The sequence below is a fragment of the Verticillium nonalfalfae genome (genome assembly GCF_003724135.2).
Source record: "Verticillium nonalfalfae strain VnAa140/NRRL 66861 chromosome Unknown scaffold_193, whole genome shotgun sequence".
Lineage (NCBI taxonomy): Eukaryota > Fungi > Ascomycota > Sordariomycetes > Glomerellales > Plectosphaerellaceae > Verticillium > Verticillium nonalfalfae.
Genome location: NW_021167418.1, coordinates 2,022 through 21,966, shown reverse-complemented (window position 1 = coordinate 21,966; position 19,945 = coordinate 2,022). Strand labels below are relative to the sequence as shown.

Genomic DNA, 19,945 nt, shown 5'->3' with positions numbered 1-19,945 from the left:
CCGCGAGAGATTTCGCCAATATGTTTACCTATCATTCCAGGTCCTAAATTGGGCCTCAAGGTCGTCATCGGGCCCGCACCATGCCAGCAACGTATTCAGCTCTTATCTGATTCATAAGCACACACGCGGTCCTTCTGGTCAGGTCATCCGGGAGCCGAGCCTCAGGAAGTTGTGAAGGCGTTCCAGTTGTGTGCTGGACGTGCATACAGTACTACATGTGGTCAATGGCCAATAAATGATGCAGGATTTGTCTGCTTGTATGCAACTGGGCCCAACTCTGGTCTTTGGCGGTTGATATTCTACCCCGTCCGGCGGCCTGCGTCGGCCGTCCAAGTCCTGACGGATTATTTGGGTTACATTGCATAGTTGCGGACACATTCGGAGACGATATGAATGGCATGACTCTGGACAGCATGCCGTCAGCCTCGCGACGGGATATAAAGCTGTTGCCTGGCTCTCGACTTTGGGTTGCTCTGAACGTAGATCTTTCCCCAACGACCAACGCACTTGCGTCAGAGCCTTTGCCCCTTCTACTGGGTCAAACTACAAGTGCGTGCAGCGCTGTCCACTTGAATGTTGAGTATCTGCTCACTACTTTGGACTAGATCCAATTGTTCCGAAATCACATAGCCGCACTTTAACACCAATCCAGACGCTGTGAAGGAGCTCAGAAGCGTGAATTGTTGACTTCATCGTTACCCACTCCTTTACCAACGGCTCTCTCTCTCTTGCATCTTGATTCGTTCACCGGCGACGGGACTAAGCCTTCTTCAAATTTGAGTTTGATTGAAGTGCCAGAAGCGCCATATAACTTGGAGCCTCCTTCATGAAGGGCATTCTTTTTGGGATGTGGCCAAGCAAAATTGGAGTTGTCAGAAGCTGCCGTTGTATGGCAAGTAAACACTGCACATTGACCAGTCGAAATGGATGAAGGATATTCTAGACCTGTAGAGAAACAAGCCAGTCCCATCTACCCGACGCATAGCCAATATCTTGGTTGGAAACAGATTCGTTTCGTTTCGCGGCCTTTCTTCTAGCTTTTCCACGACGAACCTCCCTTGTGGCAGGGGTGAAAGAACACCAGCTACCGCTCTACCAGATGATGGCGATAGCAAAGTGTCTATTTCAAGAGGCAATATAGTCAAGCCCCTTGCCAGATAACCCTCAGAGGCAAGCTTGATACCTAATTTGTCCGGGGCTGATTACTTTGAATACAGCTACAGTGCTATCTAGCGGTGACGTAAGATCTCCTCTGTTCTTAACCACCGATCTCGATCAAACGTGTCTCGATGACGGTCTTTCTTTCTCATCTCAATCGCGTGATCCAATGGTGTCAGCCCGAGACTATCGCGAGAGCCTCTTGATAGACCCATGTCATTGTAAAGAAATTCCAAGGCGTCCTCGGTAAGAGAACCTGCCATCGCTGCGTGATGCAAAACCGTGCGGCCTGTGGCATCTTTCATGTGGAGATCGACGCCAGAGCTCGCCAAAACGGAGAGGAGTTCTTCATCAAGTCGAAAGGATTTGGCAGATAGATGGCCCAGTGTAAACCCCGCCTTAGGACTCTTGAACGAAGCGTCAGCGCCTCGTTCAAAGAGAAGTCGCACTACTTGCGCCTTTCCTAATGGGAAGGAGGATTTGGCTAGGTATACCGCTAGCGGTGAGTAACCACGGTCGTCAAGGTCGTTGATGCCAACGCTGCTCGACAAGAGAGACCGAACAGCGTCTATGCTAACGCCATCGTGCCTACCAAGTAGATGATGTAGTGCATTTCGATCATGCCTATCTCTCGCAGTCGCAAGTATCATGGAACTTCCATCCGTGACAAAGTCAAGCAGAAGTTGGATGGTTTCCCCGTCTCCACTCCGCGCTGCGCAGTGGAGCGTGTTGAGACCCCCTTCGTCCAGGTCCATTACACTTGCGCCATGTTTGATCAGAGCCGTAATAGACGTCACATCTCTCGCCAAACAGGCCAGATGCAATGGCGTCCGACCCTTCGAATCACGTTGGGACATTTTGACATTTTTCTCAAGCAGCCTCTCGAGGATAGATTGAGACCCCCTATTCCCATAAGGAACGCAGTGCAGGAGAGTCGCGCCATGTGTATCTCTGGTATTTACGTCGATATCCGGGTGGTTGAGGAGGGCATCGATAATGTCGACCCTGTCCTTGTTGATGATTCTCATTATCTTAGAGTATTCTTCCTCGTCATCAGTGCCATGATCTATCAAATCAAGCAAAACTTCGATTCTTAAGTCTGGATTATTCCAATCGTCTCGTTTGCCAAATGGCCGTTTCCAATCGTGGATGTCTTGCCTGACTGCGAGATGCAGAGGCGTTTCGCCACACTCGGAGACCGCATTTGGGTTGGCACCGTGGTCGAGGAAATATCTTGTCATCTGAGCACTCCCTGTCAAGGCCGCATAGTGCAAAGCTGTGAGCCCTTGCGGAGCGTTGAACCCACCCTGGCAGCAACATAGATTGCTATTTGGTGCATAGGTGAGCTTGCCATCTTGGCATGTTGCCAGCCAGATCCTCCTTTTCACTAGACTGTCGACTGATACTCCAGCATCGAGCAAGACCTGCGCAATTTCTCCGTTTGCTTTTGCGACAGTGTAGTGAATGGGGGTCATGTTGTTGATGTCCGTGGTCAAATTCGACAGTTTGGTCGCTTCATAGCTTAGGAGGAGCTGAACACATTTTTTCCAGCCGTGAATAACAGCATGATGCAATGGAGTCTTCCAATCGGCGTCGCGGACATTCGTGTCGACGCGTCGTTCTAACAGCCATTCTGCGATGAGCTCTTGCTGGTTCTTCACCGCCCAGAGCAGACAACTACTTGGAACCTTTGACCCAGATGACAAAAAAGTAGAAATAAGCGGTTGTACGTCAGATGAGGCGGAGCGAGCGTGGAGGACCCAATTTTGTGCCGCGTATTCGAAGAACGGGTCCAACAGCTGCTGGTCTCGTACGTCTTGACCTGTCGGACAGAATCCGTTCCTAAAGCTGCCAAATGAAAGATAGGTAAGGCAGGCTTTAGCGATGTCGGTCTCCGCATTTGGAAGAATCCGCTGGAAGTACTCTTGCGCTGTGCGATGAACTAATCGGATGATGCCGCTCTCTTCATCGGTTTCAACCATTCCAACACAGACCGAGACCATGTCCGAGACAGATGGGATACCCTCTTCTTCAAGTTCAGAGTCACCCTCTTGTATAGCCAGTGCATGTTGGATTTCCGACGTTGTGAGTTGTCTTTTTGCACACGTGATCCATGAGAGAACCTTCTTCGCAAGGTCCTGTGACTCGGTATCAGATTCAGTGATTCGCACCCAAGCTTCTTCGTAGACTTGATTGTACGCCTCTAGTCCAGTCAGGAGACTTTTTAATGCGCCTTTTATACTTCGAGTTGTTTTCTTTTTGCTGACGGATTCGAAATGAAGGTGCGCAAGGAGGAACCTAGCAAATGTTCAATCATGCGGCCTGTTAGGAGGGTACTGAAACGCTTACATTCCATCAGAAACCTCCGTGATCCCATTTCTTATCTCCTCACGACATTTTTCTAGCGATGTCCGTCTGGATTGCAGTATTCGGCCGTCTAAATACCTGCGCACATCCTCGTCATTGGCCCGAATTTCCAATCTTGTGCTGGCACTGAATCTTTCAGTAATTTCTGGGATACACCTGGAAGTTGCGAAAATGTTTGCTCCGCATTCGGCCTGGAGATTGAAAAGCTCGGTTAAGAATCTCGCGCGACAGCCGTCGTTTTGTTGGCATTCGTCAAGTGCATCAACAATGATGAAAGTTCTCGAGTAAGAATCTGCAACACGACGGAGGGTTCTCGAGATTTCATCAAATGACGGCCGCGTCCGCTTACGCCAGTGTTCATCGTGGAGAAACTTCACACACTCCGGCAATGATGACCGGCGTTGCGTCAGCTGCTTTAGGAGACTCATGAGGAGTTCTCCAACCTTTTGCTCCTGTTGCCGCTGGAAGTCGCAATAAATATATGCAATGCCAACATGCTCATTGCTCGTGTATCGTGTGCAAAGGTCGTCAACCACGATCGATGTGATAATCGTCTTCCCGGCTCCAGGGATTCCCGGACAGAATAGAGTCTGGTCCGCAGTCTCGCTCCATTCCCTATATTCCATCGAGCTCAGAAGCCACTGTCCAGTGCCTCCTTGCCTCCTTGCAATGAAATCGCTCTGCTTAGGGCCATAATCAATCATAGTGAGCCAATCGATGATGGCCTTGCACTCCTTGTCTGCATGCCAACCCTGCTGTTCTCTTCTTGCCTCTCTGACTTCCTTGTGGATGCTTACACCGATTGCAAGGGCATCCATATCCATCAATGTGTTCAAGGTTTGACTGTCGATGAAGGTTTTGGACCGCTTCTTTAGTCTTCTTCGCTAGGAATGCTCCTTTCATCCTTTTCCAGCCAATTCGATGACCCTGGACTCGCTTCTGCAAGTCCTCGAGGAGGATCTCTAGCTCTTTCTTGCATGCTGATACCAGCATGCTGGTGTCTGTGACCGGCACGGTATCTCCAAGCTGCGAAAGGAGCGTGGAATGCCGACCGTGGAAGACATCCTTAAAGTCATCGTTGAGAAGCATATTCATATTCGTCTCGGAAAGCACCGTTTTCAGAGCCCCAACCGCGACCAGGAGGGACTTGGTATCAGCTGGGGCGTGTTTCCAGTCCAGCCCGAAATTGGCGACGGTCGAGATGATCTGGCCGGCCACGACAACAACACCGATAATTCCGAAAGGGTCAAGCATTTCAAAATGAGCTGAGAATGTTGCGAAGATCTTGCAAGAGTATCAAATGAATGCGCCGAAGAAGTGGGGGAGGTTCGAAGACGGACGGCCAGGCAGCAGCTCGGACTAGTCTTCCCGCTGCTCCAGAGTACAGCAAGACACAGCTGCGGACCAATCAAAAGGGTAGTCTATTGGAGGCCTCTGGTACAATAAAGCCCGTGCCCTCAGGATCACTTGCCTGTTGTCCATATGGTACAGTAGCACTGCAACGAGTTATGCGTGCTTTGTAGTGATCGCTCTGCGATGTTATACCAGACATAATGCAATGTTGTAACGAAGTACTCTCCTCTACCTCATACCGTAAAATTATCGATATGATGTTATAGTTACTCAATCTCAAACCACTAAACAACGGCCAGTATGACGCAGGCGTCTACCTCATAATGCGCCGCAAGGGAAGACACTGTGAAGAGAGCTCCTACGAATCACTCTGGCCGACACCTAAACATGAGGTGGGAATGACGTACCCAGTGGCGAGAGAAACCGGCAGATCGGCATTGGAGGGGCATGCGGGGAGAAGCTGGAGGTGTATCGTCACGATCTCTTTGAGCACGGGCCATACAAGCCGAAATGTGAGCCTGGTGCCGCCTAGCGCCTCCTCACGGCCCAGATCTGGACACTTCACAGAAACGATTAAGTCAACCAGTCGAGTTGGTCTCCACCAAACCTAACCGAGAGCAAGCAGAGCGGGATCAAATCTAGACAAGGGAGTTGACAGATATGCCACAGCCTCGATCTCAGTGCAGTATGGGCCGTGTCGGTGTGCTCGCATCTGATCAATCTGAAGGCCGGGCACCAAGATATATTTCTGCGCCCAGGTGTTGTATCTGCACCAAGATCGAATGCCCAACACCCTCCTGGGGCTCACCATTTAGCTGAATCCAGTCTCTGTTGTGGTTGGTCGTATGAAATGTGCCCAAGGCAGTGCCCCACCATCCTGTTCTACAAAGTTCCGTGCCGTCCTGCCCGTCATTGGATATAAGCATGAGCTATCGGAAGCCACGCATCAAGCTACGACCAAGGCGATGTAATGACGTTAGGTAGACGTCGTCTGTTTTCCGTGTGAACCCAAGCCACTTAAGTATCCCCCTCTTCCCTCATGCGAAACCTTTGGTGTCTTTTAATACCCAGGTGCTCTTGATCATAGATTCTGCCATATTCTGCTGTGTCGCTATTCAACCATATCGACCTCAATCCCTCGACCACGAGGCGAAGTTCTCGGGCTTTCTCGCCTGGGCCAACGAACAGAAAGATGGCATTCACAGAAGAGAAGCCTGCCTGGAAGCTTCCTATTCCATCCAGCTGGTCCGCCAGATTAACTACGGTCCGCTAGAGTCCCTTCGTTATTTTGTCTCGCTCGGTTCCAACAGGGAATATGCGGAGATACAAGAGGAGCAGCTTCTACAAGCAAACTTTGAGAAGGTCAATTCGTACGTCACGATGTCATGCCCCCAACCGTCCGCAGCTGGAAATTCACATCAGGTTTCAAGATACAAAAATTTCAGATGTGGCATTCACAACAAGTTCTATGAGCTGAACCTCTACCAAAAGTCTCCTATCAACTCCCCCCATTGGCGAGCCACCCTCGCCAGACCCTCGAGGGACATCGACCTCCATCTAAGACTTCCAAAAGAGCACCCAGCCGTTTGTCCTTCTACGGGGGGTTTTCCACGTCCCACTTTGCCACCCCCCGCAACACTCAGACTGGGCCAGGTTGCCGCAGAGTCATCGTCGTGTGCAAGGGGGTCTTCGGGTGGAGGCGATGGAAAACCTGACTCAGGTGTATTTTCACCGACAAAAACCGACCATTCACCAATGAATCTGATTCTTGCTGCCCTTCATTCGCGTCAGCCAAAGCCTGGTGGCACAGGCAAAGTCATCGGAGTTCTCGCATTCGACACGCTTCAAACAACAATTCTATCCTCAGACATAGATGTCCGGGTAGATTTGGGCGACTTGTGGAGAGAATGTCTTGTAGGGCCTGAAATATTAGGATTTCTCCTTGACTGCCATACCGCTGACGACCCAGTGTCTGCTAATCAAAAAAACGGGCTGCAGGATGTGGCTATGGCAGCTCTTGACGAAGTCCCTCAGAAAGGGTCCAGCATGCCAACCGGTCGAGACTGTCTGGTCGAGGTTCTTTATGTAATGCTTTCAAGGAAGAGTGATTTTGAGTCTTACAGACAACTAATCCTTCAAGGTCTGGAAATTGCGGTTGGTTCAGAGCCGGAGAGTGCGAGAGGCGATCTGGAAAGCGACGACAAAGCACATTGGTGGAGCTACGACAGCGATGAAGATCGATATGACTATGACGTCTCTGAGCATGACTCGGTCAAAGACTTCACGGCTTGTGACAAGGCGTGTGGATATTGCGGTCATTGTGATTATTAGTTTGTACAACTGGGGTTTTTGTGAACCTGCAGTTGAACATTTGGAGCAAATATCCGCCTTACTGTCTCAGAGTTCCAGTCGTGACTCTTCATCTATTCTAAACCAGCTCGCAATGCTGTGCAAGATGTGAAGATGAAATAAAAGCCGCAGAAAGGCCTCCATGTAATTAAATCTAGAGAGGGACTGTGAGTAATGGAACTCCAGGTCAGTATCTTCCCATGCTTCTTCATAGCACAAACGCGTCATGGCATTAGACACACCTGTAGTGGCCACCCGGTTCCTGTGGGCAAGCCAAGCAGAATGGTGCACAGGTCGGCTGGAGCCGAGAGAACTGGAGTCGCATGGCCGTTGTTGGAATTTAGTAAGAGGGGCCTCCGTCTTGAGCAGCACATGGGGTTACCTTCGACGATCTCGAAGTACTTCGGAAACGCCAAATTCAGCCTCATCAAGGTGTTACACCGCGTTCAATTCGGGTCCAGTGCACGGTACGTCCCGAATCGTACCTCCACTTTGATTCTCCCCTGCACAGTACCAGATTGAAGCCAGGAAATCCTTTGCCTCGCACTGGTTCTGGGTTCTGGGCTAAGCAGCGTGCGCCCAGATCTTTATGATGGGTTTATTCGAGACCACGCCTCATGATGGTGGCTCAATCACCAAATGACACCCGCCTCAGGCGACGACCCAACATCACTGCCTGCAAAGCAATCCTTTACCAGTCTAAGGGTTGCTTGTTGATGGCCAGCTCGAGCCATGTTAGGGTCGGCCATCGTCCGTGCTGCCCCCTGGTTTGCCACGGGTGCAACTGATATCTCTACCACTCCTTCGTGCGCCACCTCGATACTAAGATCATCAAGACTATTATCGTCTATGTAATCAACCTTTGAGGTCAAATAGCACGTCGAGTTGTCCTCATGCCGAAACACATAACCAACCCCCCTGGGCAAGCCTACGACCATTTTTGGGCTCCCTATCAAAGACGCCATGCCCAGAAGACACCATAGCACTTATGTTGTTGAGCAAAACGATTTCGTTGCATACTTCCGCATCGATCAAGATATAAAGCAAACCTCATGAAAACCATTTTGCACAAGGTTCCGGGGCCAATTGACGTCAAGCACGTAGACAGTGTTGTTCAAGCTCTTTTACAACGCAGGATGACGACGATGCCGGAAATCGACAGAAAAGGACGCCTTTAAGTCAATAGCAAAGATGAAGTACGGAAGTCAAAGTCGGTGTAACAACTGACTGAAAAGCTGTTGGCTTGCTCTTAGTATAACCGGAGCGTGCTATCAGGTGTTGATGGGTGACTGACAAAGACAAGCAGAAAGTGAAGGAAGTTGGTGAGTCCTCGGGGACTGTGAACGCTGATGCCACAATCTAACGCTTGCTACGTCTTTTCAGACAATAGCAACTCGATGATGCGATAGAGAGGTAACGGAAGAGACGGAATGAACAGTTTCAGCCCTGCCCTCAAGATTTATATGGACCTATCTCGAGGCTGAGTGTGGAGGGCGAAAGAGGGTCGAGGGAATACTGCATGGGCAGGAATAAGGGCAAATCACTTCGAGTCATCCTCACATTAATCATCATTCTGTCGCCATGATCTCATTTCCCCATCTCACATCAAGCCGAGGCGTTGTGCATGGTGATCCAACTGATTGGGTAATGGCGTATTGACATTTATCTTGAGCCCTCCGCTTGTTCGTGCACTTGGCCAGTTCGCGGCGCGGGGACTTCCCCGTTCACAACCATTGAAAGCGAACCCTTCGTATGGCATACATGAGCCTCCCCTGTTTCGAATGTATGCTGCTCTGCGGGTGTCGCCAGCGTCGAAGACGTGACATCGTTGTTCGTCGGCATGCTGCCTGCCCGTGATGGATCTCGGCTGCGGACGAGGGGCTCTGAGTCTTGAAGCGCTTTGTTGGAGGCAGTCGAGCATCGGGCTATGTTTACGTGTGGCCGTTAGCTCAAGTCGGATCGTGGACACCTCGCTGTCGATTTACCTGGCCATGAACATGCAACTAAACAGCCGCATTGATGACAGGAACTTGAAAACAAAGGCGGGGACAACTCTCTTATTGGCTCGCACCCGCATGTCCAGAACACCCTCCGCCTGTTTGGGGTGCTCTTGATCTCTGCTGGGGCGTCCGTCGCCGGTGATATCAGTCGCGCTTCGTCCCTATACTGCGTTAGCATCGTGTCGCACGCCGCCGCGGGTGGAAACCTACGATAAGCGCCGTTGCGCCGCCCAGGCGTTCTTGGCCCCAGTGCCAGCCGTATACCAGAAGCCCCTCTTGCGCATGGCTCGCCAGATCTTGCAGGCTCTGTGAAAGTTTTGCATCATCTTGTCGCACGTCGATTGAAATCCATACAGCTCGCGGCCAAAAGTGATAGAAAGCTTGTGATCCATATAAGGATGGGACAGCCAGAGCAAGAGCACTTGCAGCCCTCCCCATACGAAGCGCAGTAATGTTGTGTACGCCCGGGTGGCGGTGAAGGCATCCTGCTTCGTGGTAACGTCGGGGTCTCCAGCTTCTCTTGTTCACGTCAGTCGACTGGAAAGCGGACAGCCATGGGGACCTACGTTGCGTCGTCTCTCGCTGCCTTGGCGTGCTGGGTGCTTTTGGCTTGCGGAGAGAAGATCAAGTAGAAGCCCATCGCGAGAAGTACTGCGACAAGAACGCTGATGAGCAGCGCGTATAGGAAGCAAATCTGCGTTCGGAGGTTCATCGCGCTCATGGCGATGATTGACGGCACTTTCAGCAGGAAGCCCTTGAGGAAGGCATTTGGCGCGTCGGATTTCCTGATGGTCCTCTGCATTGGGCTGATTGCTTCTTCGATATCGGTGACACTTGTGGGGGTTGCATCCTTTCTCAGGGCTTCAAAGGATGTGTAGTCCAAGATCAACTCCACGGAATAATCCCAAAGAGAGTCCAAGAAGTAGGGAGTGGCAATCGTGATCCTTTCAACCCAGGCCTCGTTGGTCGATGTGTAAAAGCGGAGGACGAGAGGGAGGAAATGGCCCAGGATGCAGATGACGAGAGTCAAGAGGAAAACAAGCAGTGCCAGCATCTGACTCGAATTCAGACGGCTACGCTTCTCCCGCCCTCCCAGCAGAGGGGTAGCTTCGTTTGCTTTGGGGTCTTGGGAGTCCATCAGGCATCAGGCAACCATGTCGGGCGCGGTCCGCGAGGTTCCGACGGGGGGTGTTCTGTATTTAGCTCACCGACGAGAGCCATCGCGTTTGACCTTGGCAATGGCACAGTCAAGCTGCATCTCGAGGTGGCTCGATGCATCGAATGAAGCAGCAGAACGGTGCAGGGGAGCTGCATCACCCTAGAAGGTGTGCAGAGTTAAACGGCAATGTCAAGTGATTACTGTACAAAACCAAAAACAATGCGGTAGTTCTCCCAGTTACCCCTCACGAACGTACGGAGCTTTCACGTCCATTGCAAATCATCAGATCACTCGCTTCGATCACTTCTAATAAGTCAACTTTTGTGGAATATACTGTAAGAAGTTGTCGATGACCTCTATATGGTAGGTAACATCATCACGGAGCTCTTGGATCAAATCAATGGACACCCTTCTGTCACTTCCAGGACAGTATTCCGAGTTTCCCTCTATATTGATTAGTCGTGGTCAGGGCACGAGCTCCTCGCCCACTCACGATTGCTTTCTCTACCTGTCGATAACCTCGTCGGGAAGGTGGATCACATTGATAGAGCGTTTGTAGCAGACTGCCGGATCAATCCAGCGGTAAACGTCACCTGGCAGTTCTCTGATACTCCAGCAGCGAAGGGAAGCCGAAGCTTGCAAGGCCTCAGCTCGTGACAAAGATGACGAGGTAATGCCGGACTGGGTGTCTTCTCCAATAGGAGGCGTAGGGGCTGCTCCTGTGTCTCGGAGGATATCGTTGTAGGAGACTTGCAGCACTAGATGGCAGACTGCGTGTCTATGATAGTCTGTCTCATCAAGTCGACGGGTGAATGCTTAAGGTGAGGTCCAATTAATGCCATCGGCGGCTTAGCCCCTGTCAAGAGGTACAGGTCGCAGGGTTGAGTGGCTGCAGGGGTTTGGCGCTTCCCAACACGGTTTAGCTTTCCTTGGCTTTCGTACAAATTAGTTTCCAAGGTGTGCTCCTGCAGTGCACTAGTGTCAAATCGCAGCCGTGGGACTTTCACAGCTGAAGCGGAACACAATGAAACGAGCTTAGTCATTATGACTTTCCCCCTCTGCTTTCCCCCTCTGCTTTCCCCCTCTGCTTTCCCCCTCTGCTTTCCCCCTCTGCTTTCCCCCTCTGCTTTCCCCCTCTGCTTTCCCCCTCTGCTTTTCCGCCTCCTAGGTCTCATTGACGCCTTCCTGCTTCCACCTCACCTCACGAAGGGCCCGGACATGGAGAGCCATGTCGCGAAAGAATTCTACAAGCCCTGGGATGATGGAGGCCGAAGTTTAGAGGGAGTCTTCAAGCTTGCGCGAGATAAGGTAGCCTCGATAATGACGTTCACTGACTACATCAGAAAGTTCAAAGTGGCTGTGAAAGATGTTTTCGGGGGAGGCAACTTTCAGGCGGTCGTGTGGCCGTTGCTGGCAGGTGAACCTCGTCCACAAGATGTCAAGATTTTTATCGTGGCCTGTTCTATGCAGAAACAGACTCGCGATAAACTAGCCAAACAGCACTGCGATGTTCACAAGGCCTTCCGCGCGATCTCTTTGCCAATCCTGATCTCCGAGAACGTTCTTCGAAAGTGCATTGAGATCATCAAAGAGTCTGCCCAAGAGAGCAACACTTCTCTGACGCTTGGTAAGTCGCATGGCACGACTCTGTGGGGTTTGTACTGATGTTAGGCGGACAAAACTCTGGAGGAGGAACTGGAAGGCCACCGCGATCAGGTTCTCGAAAAAAATCTCAAAAGGCGACAAGAAGACGGGATCACGGAGTGGGGCCTCTACTGCAGGTTGGTCAACCCGCAAATTCGAGCTTTGGTTATCCATGGTACGTTGATAGAGGATGCCACATCACCATTTCCACTACAAGTGCCCGTTGGTTAATTAAATGTTATCCAGAGGGAGCCGACTACTTCGCGCCACGCGAGCCTGATTTTGCGGTTGACCAGTCGACGGACGGAGCCTTGCATCCTCTTGAGCAGACACTCGAACTAGATGGGAACAAGAATTCTCACGATGAACGTAGCCCCAAACGTCGATGCCTCACTCATCGGACAGAGGGGCTTCGACGAGGCGGCGAAGGGGACTACGAACTGGACCAATTCATGGCCAGTGGAGGGCAGTTGGGCCTGCTTGAATTTTACCTCAACGCCTTCATCTTCAATGGATTAGAGGAGAGTTGTGTGAGGTCCGAGGAGGGTAATCTGGTAGACACTACGGCGCATGTCTTACTAAGTCTGCCAAGAAACGGAGAGGTGAACTTCAAGTTGTTCGTCTCCTTATCTACTAAGGTAGGGAACGAGGTCGCACAGGCAAAGGCAGACGGGATTCGGAATCTGCGACGCAAGTTTGGTACATGGCTCTCGGAAGCGGCAGGTCTGAAACACCCCACTAGCCTCAACCACGGTGTTAATAACATCCACGCAGTCGAAGCTTCCCATATAGCTGCGGCTGCTGCTGTGCAGGTATTTCCACACAAAAACGGCCTCGATAGTATGCTCCAGATGACACTCCTTCCCGATATGGGGTGGTTTTTGATGGGAAATGTATTTAGCCAGTGGGCCTAGTCCAAAGTCAAAGGCGGACTAAAGGAGCAGTACATGTTATTGATGGCTACAAAGTACCCTTCCTCAATCATAGCTCTTCCATCCTTTTCACAAGACTGAGGGTGGCGATTGACATTGCCTGGCGGCCCTATCCAGATACCACCAGTTCCACCCTTCCATTCTATAGTCGTGTCCTCTTTGGCTGGGCCATATGTATTCGACTTGATCCAGGTGAATTTGTTCTGTAGTCCATGCTTGTCAGGATTTGGATGATTATCTGACAACTTTTTACTGCGTACATCCATGACTACCGTGGCTTTATTGAGGGCTTCGACCTTCAGGTGGAAGGAATCAGTGCCTTAAAACGTCTGATCAGGGTGAAAGTAAAAACTTCGTCTTGTCTGCTGCGTCTCAGCGGGTGGAGATTCGAAGAGCTTTCGGGACAACTCGTTGACAAGTGCTGGAGTCTTCTCGCGTCAGAGTAAGGAGGGGTAACATGACCACATTGGGGATGCGGCACTTATGTTAAATAAGTTGGGCAGCGATGCTTTCGTCAGACGTCGGAGGTTTGTGGAATAGGGAGTTGGCGAGGACGTAGAGTCATGGCGACGGAGGTCTGCGAAGGAAGAAAGGGTGCGAAGGCTGACACGATGATAGTTCGTGCCAAGGCAGGTTTTCAAGCCGTAACATCAAAAACAAGGTTCGAGGTTCATCTAAGGCTGCCCCACATCATGATAAGGATTCGTGATACTCCGCATGAATCATTTTCCGAAGGTTTTTGATCGACAGTGGCGAATCAATGACTAAGTCAGACTTCGGTCTAAATCGGCTCGAGAGGGCACGTGGCACTCCATAGGAAATATGGTCCCCAAGACCTGTGAAGCTGGCTATGCTGCGGACAGTCAAGAGACGACGTACAAGGATGGGTAAGTCTACGATTGCCCTGCACTGTGTCAGTTGGATGACTTCTCATTCGCTGCGCCATCGCCACCACCAGCTCGGCGGCCTTCCGCCATCCCAGAGCGTGCGCAGCCCCCCCTTGGACAGCCTTCCTTTTGCTGAGGGCAGTACGGAAATCAGTAGGTGCATGCTTGTACGACGACTTCTGCAATTTGCACCCACGACATGCGAAACCGCTTGGTCTTCTGCTGACGAATTGGATGGAGGCTGCAAGCACTCGTTTAACCGGAACCTCGTCCCACTCAACAGCTGGAAAAACTCGCCTTGAGCAGTCGGGAAACATCCCTCGTCGGGATACGGACTCCCGTGCTTGCCCATGTCAACATTGGTGCCCGCGGCCTGCATCGCGCCCGATTGACTGAACTGCCCGATGTCTCTTTCTTCTTCTTCCTTCTCTTCATCGTATTGCGAGCCTACCTTTGTTTGCAACGGCGCCTGTAAGCCTTCGTTCCATCGCTTGTCAAGCCAGCTAATCATTGAGCTTCTTGATTGATCTCGCGTACGCGTCCAAAATGTGGTCCGATCATCACGTCCGAACCCAACACCTCAGCTGGGGTACAAGACCTGGCGCAAAACTAGAGCCCGTGCACTCATCTGATAAAGGAGGCACGCAGACTAGGGAAAAGAAACCATGCGCCGATCTGAATACACGCTTGACTGACGTGGTTTGTTGCCCTCGAAAGGCCGCGGAAGCGTTGCGGCTGCCGGCCTGGTAGCTTACCCCTGCGGACGTTAGCCAATGATCGGCTTTGAGCCACCTCCCTAGGCATTGATCTCCCGAATCCCCGGAGGCATGTGCTTGTCAGTATTCTATAGTTCTCGTTGCTGAGTGTCATGCTGGATGGTGTAAGCCGTCATGAGTGCTATCTCGTCAACAGAGTATATAAGGCGCGTGGTCCTCCTCGCCCACGTTCGCCATCTTGACCTTGGCTTTTGACAAGCACCTCAGAGAATCATCAGTCGAGAGCTTTTGTGGTCTTGTCTTGTTTTCCTAATATTCTACAGCATCAGTACTTTGTACAATGACGTTGCTCCCCGACGACCACTGGTTGCAACAACAGCAGCAACCGCAGCATGACTCTGGATATCTTATGATGGAGCCGTCTGTCTTCCCTCAGTACGTCAGACAGCGGACGCAGTATGCTACCAGCACAAGCCAGTATGACCCGAGGACCATTGTCACCTCTGGGGCCATCGTCGCCCCTCACATCGCCCCTGACTACGTGACGGGACCCACCTACGGTATATCACCCGTATCAAACATCAAGTCTCACTTCCCCGTCCAAGCCCACAACACCTACGGCCAGTACGACCAGCCAGCGGGCTGCCTGGCAATGACCTACTCTCGCATGAGCCCCCAAAAGGAGCACGCTGGTCTCTGCATACTGCACCAAATTCCCCAGCAGCCCATCCAAGGACACCGGCGTCAACAGCAGAGCCTTTCTGCTGCTGGGATTACTCCCAAGACGTCAGACCCTATGAAAACGAAGGAGATCACCTACAATAAGCCTGTCATGGCAGACGATATCGTCTTCACCACTCCTGTTGATGTCATGATGAAGGCCCTCCAGAAGAGGAAGGACAAGAGACACATCGCGAATAGCAACTCTTCAGAGGCTGGTACCTGCAGCGTCAAGACCGGGCTATCTTCGCCCCATCCGGTTTGTTTTCTACACCACTACGAGATTGAGAGATACTAAAATTCTTCTAGTCTGCCACTGAATCTAGCCAGGAGGTCACCGATAAGGCGAAGAAATACAGTTGTCCCTTCGATGGCTGCGCCAAGAGCTTCCAGCAGAGCACGCATTTGGAAACTCACAAGCGTGCTCATACTGGCGACAAACCTTACGTAAGTGCTCCCTCGTATCAATATTGAACAATCATAAGCCGTGTCCAGACGGTTCAAGAACCGTCATCACCCCTGGCGTCATACTAAGACGCACCAGAAATGCGAGTGGCATGGGTGTGGGCGCCGATTTTCCCAGCCTGGAAACCTCAAGACCCACACCCGCCTTCACACAGGCGAGCGGCCTTTCGAGTGCGACTTGTGTGGGGCCTGCTTTGCCCAAAGCGGCAACCTAACCGCACACACGGAGACGCACAACAAGACCAAGCCCTTCGCCTGCAAGCTCGACAACTGCAACAAGCTCTTCACGACCCGAGGAAACCTCAAGGTAAATCGGCACGATAAATTTAGGGGGTTCTCTTCTGATGAACTGCACAGAACCACCAGAACAAGTACCACGGGGACACCATTGGTCGTCTTGTGGACTGGATCGTCTCTCTAACGGACGTCGACGCGTTGTCGCCCGAAGACAGCGACCTGCTCTGGTACTTCTCCAACATCTATAAGAACAGTAACAAGGGCATCAAGGGTCGTGGCCGAGACCGCCGGGTTAGTAAAGTCCGTATGCGCAAGACGAAGCTCTTCTCGTCCGGCATGGGCCTCTCCCGATCAAGGATGCTCGACTCAACCTTCTCCCACCTGGAATAGGCTTCTGAGCGACGAACATGAATTGACTAGGATTACTTTGTCACAGTTGGGTTTCTTTGTTCTGGTGGCTTTGGAGCCTCGGCGCGGTGAGAAGGGCGTACAAATGAATCTAATGAGAAGACTGAATGAACGCCTAGTTCAGTGCACTCGTGCAAGAGGTGCTCTCACGCTTTGTGCCTGTCTCAACTGCAGCGATCCGCGTACCCTTCGTGCAAACCATCCAGAGACTTCCTGCAACGGTAAGGCTGCTAAGGCTTGGAGGCAGCGGCAACAAGCCCAGTCGTGACCAGGAAGGCCGAGTTGAGGTACTGACGGAACGTCTAGCTGTAGCGGGGTCTCGGGAATGGGCGAAACAGAATGGCTCGACACGAAAACCGGTGATGACGTCCCAAATCTTGGTCTGGAACGAGTTAGCAATGTTACTCGGGCACTGCCGAGGAGAGAAATGACCAAGGCTGCACCGACGAAAACTAGTCCGGATTCTCCATGGCCGCTAACCTCAAGCAAAGCGTCAAGACCTAGGTAGCGTGCGATACTTGTCGGAGTCTTTCAAGCTGCTCACTCGGGAAGTGCAAAGACGCGGTCTCTGGCTGTCCGAAGAGGGCATCCGCTAGAAGATGCCAGGGAGTTGTGAACGCAGACTCCGACTGCCATCTCGGGCGAGCGGCCCATTACAGGCTTCGACATCCGCACATTCAAGGCGAAGGAAGCACGGAGGTCTGGCGCGGGCAGAGATCTGACCTGGAAACAAAGACAGGAGGCGGAATGGGTTGAAGGGGAGTGCTGAGACCCCCAATCGACCCTTCGGCAGACCACCTTGCAAACCATTTGGGACCTTTCCCCCTTGCACAGCGGCTGGTTCAAGGCAACCACGCCGGAGTTTACGGTGGAGTAACGGGCGTCAAGTTGCAAGCCCCTCTAAGCAGGCCCCCTTAATTAATGGGCGCGGGAGCCTATAATTTACTTGGTGACCCAAAAGACGATCTTTGGTTTCTTCTACTTGAACTCCTGCGACTGCCAATGCCACAGAAACCGACACTACGTCACACGCAACTGGTTTTCTCCTTTGCCTTAAAACATGGACCGCCACCCTTGCATATCAATTCACAGGCTCTCAGACGTATATAAATTCTGAACAGGTATCGCACGCATTCTACGCTTGCCCCCCACAGCTGCATTGCGGTGTAGTCCCAATGCAGATCAAAATGGTGGTCTGGGCTTATCGGCCCCGAAACTCTCCTTTCCCACAGTCCCAGTTCTCAAAATGTCATGTTTGTGGGTATCAATTCGAAGACCACTTGTTCTCGTACTTCAAGCACTTTATCCATCTTCATTCCGACCCTGTTCATACCGAAAAGAGAGTCAGTAGAGTCGAGGTGACAGAAAACCTTAAAAAGAGCGGACCACTGGACAACCTTTCTAATGAAGTAATCGGCACAAGACGCAAAAGACAAACCTTGACCAAGACTTCAAGGCTCATGTGCACCCCATTCAGACATCATCTGAAGCCACTCGATATGGTTACTCTTAGAACGAGGTCTCTCAGCAGAAGCATGACGCGGGGACCGTTGACACGAAGAAGGCAAATAATCACAAAGAACCCATCAAACTTGGTCAAGGTGGAGAGCAAGTGTATCGAAGCCTGTGACTTCCTGGGCACAGAGGCAGGCGCTACTAACCTCAATGACGAGCAATGACAGGCCCTATTCGGCATACAATACACCTTGCTAAAAGACCATCACGACTTCCTCCTCGCTAGCTAACACCCCTCGGCCGAAAAGCCCCGAGGGACTTGGCTGAGCGCTACGCTATGCCTGCCAAAATATGGCGTCACCGGATACATTTGTTCCTCAAGCTGCTCCGACATCGACTGCCGGCATCTCTGGAACACATGCTAGCATTCATCTACCTGGCGTACAGCATGATGTCTCTCTTGTACGAAACGGTCCCTGAATTCGAGGATACCAGGGTGGAGTGCCTTGACTCCTTGAGTCCATATCGCAGGGCTATTGAGGACAACCTCATGATTGTTAGGGAGACCTAGACTGCAGTCAGCCGTCATTGTCAAAGCAAGACCTCCAACAAGGCCCCCGTGGTTGGCCGACTCCATCACCATCTCGACATTCTCGCTCAGCCCGAAACTCTTGAGCAATCGGAGGTAAAGCCACCACCTGTCCCTTTTATTGAAAGGTGTCGTATATTGTGATTTGGGTTCTATCGTCCAGGCTCACGACGAAGGATCAGGTATTCATTTGGAGGCGACGTGAAAAGGTGGACCAACATGGCCGTCATGGCTCCGTTGTTATTTTTCAACATGCTAGTCGTGTCCCATGAAAGTCAGGCGAACCTTATGTTCTCGCCCTTTGTCCATTTACCACACCAACAGTCCCATATACACTGTGAGATATCCAGTTAAAACCCTCGTAGACAAAAGGTAGCGCCGACAATATTGCAAACACGACCAGGTTCGTACCAAAGCCATCTCAAGGCGATACCTCAAGGCGGCTGGAGCACGAGGGCACTTCCTCTGCACGGACGGCAGAAAACCCCAACTTAAACGACGCGGTTATATGCACCGGAAGCTCCGAATCACTTTCGGTCGCGTCGGTATCGAGTCGATCGGCATACTGGGTAATCGTGAGTTTTGCGGGATTCGACGCTTGGTTCGACGCAGAGGCGGTGAGTGTCAAGGAGTCTTTTACAACGAGTGAAGGGACCAACTGGTGGTCTCCTGGGGGTCTCTAGAACGATAGAATAATCGATGTCCTCCTCTAACTCTCAGTCCGTTGATCTTTCTTATATCTATCCCCTCGCTGCGCTCGGTCCTCTCTTCTTGGTTCCTACGATCAAACAACAGGCGATCCCCTGTCGGTTTCATGCCTCCCACAGGTCCTGACACTAACGAACATAGCATCGCAATAGCAAGATCCACAGTACATCGAATCTACCATGCCCGTTTTGTGACAAGATCCACGAAAGCGCAACAGGACTTGTCTACCACTTGGAAGGCGGTTCTTGCCCAAAAGCTCCCCTCGACAGGGCGAAACTCTACGATGCGGTCCGACTTCGCGATCTGAACGGCATCCTCACTAAGAAGCTCCTGATGTGGTCAGGCAATATGGACTTCGAGGCGACGGAACTAGCTTTCAACGCCGATGAAAATGCGTTTAAATGCTACTTCTGCGAGAGCTGCTTCCAGTCGCTGACTTCGTTAAACCAACATCTCCGTTCGCCCGTACACCAGCAGGATCTTTATCATTGTCCGAATCGCCGCTGCAAGAGGGACTTCGTAACACTCGCTGCTGCCATTAATCACCTGGAGAGCGAAAGCTGTAACTTCATGCGATTCACCGCTGTGCAGAAAACCATTCGGCGGATTCTTAACCCTCGACGGATGATCAAGTTTTAAAAAGCGGTGCCTGGGTCAAGTCAAGCGGATACAGTACAACTTCATGAGGCGGCACTTCCCACTCACGCCATATCACTAAAATTCCTACTTATTGTCGCCCTATACATCAATAGCTACAGCGCTGCCACGAGGCAGCAATACATCTAGTTTGAAAGGCGT

General features: G+C 51.5%; 3 protein-coding genes across 3 annotated transcripts; 2 read left to right on the top strand and 1 right to left on the bottom strand.

Annotated features, from left to right (window-relative positions):
* Positions 1–6,966: 6,966 nt before the first annotated feature.
* Positions 6,967–7,339, top strand: D7B24_003339 (uncharacterized protein; the record flags this gene model as incomplete). Its single annotated transcript, XM_028637531.1, has 2 exons — positions 6,967–7,208; positions 7,288–7,339. 2 exons carry the CDS (start codon positions 6,967–6,969, stop codon positions 7,337–7,339), a joined length of 294 nt encoding a protein of 97 aa, XP_028490699.1.
* Positions 7,340–9,433: 2,094 nt separating this feature from the next.
* Positions 9,434–10,281, bottom strand: D7B24_003338 (uncharacterized protein; the record flags this gene model as incomplete). Its single annotated transcript, XM_028637530.1, has 2 exons — positions 9,434–9,746; positions 9,794–10,281. The coding sequence occupies 2 exons, from the start codon at positions 10,279–10,281 to the stop codon at positions 9,434–9,436; spliced, it is 801 nt and encodes a 266-aa protein (XP_028490698.1).
* Positions 10,282–14,905: 4,624 nt separating this feature from the next.
* On the top strand, positions 14,906–16,377 carry D7B24_003337 (uncharacterized protein; the record flags this gene model as incomplete). The annotated part of the gene is made up of 4 exons (XM_028637529.1): positions 14,906–15,544; positions 15,595–15,732; positions 15,980–16,057; positions 16,108–16,377. The coding sequence occupies 4 exons, from the start codon at positions 14,906–14,908 to the stop codon at positions 16,375–16,377; spliced, it is 1,125 nt and encodes a 374-aa protein (XP_028490697.1).
* Between the last annotated feature and the right edge of the window lie 3,568 nt (positions 16,378–19,945).